The 3,165-nt window shown below is 38.4% G+C and overlaps 1 protein-coding gene across 1 annotated transcript; it reads right to left on the reverse strand.

The window, feature by feature from the left end:
• Positions 1–2,203: 2,203 nt before the first annotated feature.
• On the reverse strand, positions 2,204–2,779 carry LOC308244771 (large ribosomal subunit protein uL24-like). The gene has a single exon (XM_080661034.1). It carries the CDS (start codon positions 2,655–2,657, stop codon positions 2,220–2,222), a length of 438 nt encoding a protein of 145 aa, XP_080517160.1. The 5' UTR covers positions 2,658–2,779; the 3' UTR covers positions 2,204–2,219.
• Between the last annotated feature and the right edge of the window lie 386 nt (positions 2,780–3,165).

The raw sequence follows: 3,165 nt of genomic DNA on the forward strand, positions 1-3,165 counted from the left end.
CCACGTCACCTAAAGGACCCAACAGCCCAAAGTACACAGCCACCTTAGCTCAATAACAGGAAGAAAGAGGAATTTTGAAGCAATAACATTTAGCCTAGAAAAAAAAAAAAAAAAAGAACAAAAAACACCGTTAATTTGCTGAGCTGACCCTGACAGCCAAAGCTCCTATAGCAAACCCAACTCTGAGAGACCCATGATCCTTGCTAGCCTATATGCTTTTCTTCCTAATATTTGCCTTATTCATCAGACACAGCAGAAAGAAGGTAAGACCTTACCCCAAATACCAGAGTTTTGAATTTAAACTAACCCAAAGAGAAAGGCATAAGCTAGGTAAAGACCTAAAGAATGAAATAAGTTATCTTTTTTTCTTAGGTTATTCAACTGCTCCTTACAATTTAATAATATTGCTAGAGTGTGCATTGCAAGGTGCTCATCACTGCTGTGACTACAGTTGGGGCTGAGAAGCAGCCCAGGCCCTTACAGTTTGAGTTAGCAGATGTTTGTTGCATATAATTGTTTTCTTGACTGCTGTATGTTTTTTCTTCCTACAATGACTCAGTCTTATAGTTGGGAACTCGAGTTATTGTCAAAACCTGATTGTAAACAGAAAAATAGAGGACAGCAGCCCTGACTGGTTTGGCTCAGTGGGTAGAGTGTTGGCCTGTGAACTGAAAGGTCCCAGGTTCAATTCCAGTCAAGGGCATGTACCTTGGTTGCGGGCACATCCCCAATAAGAGGTGTGCAGGAGGCAGCTGATGGATATTTCTCTCTCATCAATGTTTCTAACTTTCTATTCCTCTCTCTTCCTCTCTGTAAAAAATCAATAAAAAATATTAAAAAAAAATAGAGGACAGCATCAGAATTCAGTGTTACTGGTGATCTTGGAGTTTTGGGGTTCAGAATCTTAGTGATGGATTTAGCCTGGTTCCAAAGGATATTTTTCTAGGCTGACTGGTCTTATCTTCTAATAAAACCACTCTATTGCCTTTCTGCCCCTTCCCATCCATTATTTCCACCGAACTCATAGACTCTTTATGGTACATGGAGAGGGATGGGGCCAGGAAAACTGGAACAAGGTGGGTGTCCAGGGAATTAGTACAGTGATGAAAAATAAACAGATCACTCAAATGGAAATTGCCATAGAGACAATGTGGGAAAGTAACTGAAAAATTTTAAGGCCAGTTTCTATGGTGTGTATTTTTCTTCTCAAACATAGGCACCACTCTTGCTAATTTGGTGATCAGAATTCCTAAAAAGCTTTGGTCATTTTTCAAATTGAGAAAGCATTAATAATTGTCTCCAAAGCATAGTTCTAAGCTGGATAATAGCTCTTTCTTTTAAACAGCTTTATTGGAATATAACTAATATACAATAAATTGTACATTTTAAAGTGTACACTTTGATACATTTTGACATATGTATATATCTCTAAAACCATCCCCACAATTAAGATAGTATCCATACCCATCACCCCCAGAAGTTTTTCAGGCCCCTTTTTAGTCCCTTCTTCTGCTCTTCCTCACCTCCTCCACCATCCCATGCTTTCTGTCACTGTAGATTAGTTTGTACTTTCTAGATTATTGTATAAATGGAATCACACAATATGTTTTCTTTTATTGTCTGGCTTCTTTCACTCAGCCTAATTATTTTGAGACTCATCCATATTGTTTTATCAGTAGTACATTTTTATTGGTAAGTAGCATTTCATTTTATGGATATAAGACAATGTATTTAACCATTCATCTGTTGAGGAACATTGATTGTTTCATTTATTGCTATTACAAATAAAGCTGTTATAAACATTTGTATTCAAGTCCTTATAAGGACAAAATATTTTCCGTTCTCTTAAATAACTCCTAAAGGTGAAATGTCTGCATCATATGGTAGGAGTGTTTATTTTTTATTTTTATTTTTAACTTGGGTAGTAAGAATCCAAGAAGGTGATCTAGGGTTTTAGGAGTGTTTCGTTTTTAAACAAACTGTCGAACATCTTTCCAAAATGATTAAATCATTTTGCATTCCCACCAACAATATATGAGAGTTCCAGTTCCTCGTATTGTTGCCAACATTTGGTATGGTCAGCCTTCTCAGTTTTAGCATTTCAGTAGGCATACAGAGGATTCTCACTGTGGTTTTATCTTGTATTTTCCTAATAGCTAATATTGAACACCTTTTAAAAGTCTTTTTTTTTTTTTTTGAAAGTTGTATATAATATTACTTTATTCCTGCGTCTTCTCAATTGTTTCTTCCTTGTATTTTCCCTTTTCCTTTCCTACTTGGCGAGATTTGGCTTTACGTTCAAGGATCTTTTTGTGGTCTTTGTCCAGCTTTAGTCTAGTGATCACCACCTTGCTGGGGTGAATGCCCACATGAGCAGTTGCACCATTAGCTTTCTCCCATTGCACTCGTTCAGTGTAGATGACATATTTCTTCCTGTAAACCTGGACTACTTTGCCAATTTGCTGCCCTTTGTAATGTCCTCGAACAACCTGAATTTCATCATCCTTTTGGATGGGCATGGATCGAACATTGTACTTTTGTCTCAGCTCTTTGGAAAGAGGAAACAACATAATCTTCTTTCGAATGTGGGAAGGTGCATTGAAATGCCTCTTAATGTTCTTGCTCCAGTCAGAAGTCACAAAGGGATTGAACTTCATTTTGACCGCTGGCGCTCCTACGATGGATGCAAGAGGGAAGAGCTTATTCTTTAGAGAAGTTTTAGGTGCAGTAGGAAGTATGGAGGGCCCCCATATACTGATCCCACACACACACGCTCCCCTACTACCAACATCCCAGAGTGGCACATTTCTTGTAATCAATAACCCTGCACTGACACATCATTATCACCCAAAGTCTGTAATTTACATTAGGGTTCACTTTTTAAAAAAAATCTTAACCCAAGGATATTTTCCCACTGATTTTTAGGGAGAGTAGAAGACAGAGGGAAAGACAGAAACATCAATATGAGTGAACCACATCTATTGGTTGCCTCCTGAAGGAGTCCCGACCAGGACCAGGGCCCAAGTCAGGAGGAGCCTGCAATCAAGATACATGCCCTTGACCAGAATTGAACCTGGGACCCTTTAGTCTACAGGCCAACACTCTATCCACTAAGCCAAACTGGCTAGGACCATTAGGGTTCACTTTTGATGTTATGCAATATAT

Source organism: Plecotus auritus (assembly GCF_963455305.1).
Source record: "Plecotus auritus genome assembly, chromosome: 1".
Taxonomy (NCBI): Eukaryota; Metazoa; Chordata; class Mammalia; order Chiroptera; family Vespertilionidae; genus Plecotus; species Plecotus auritus.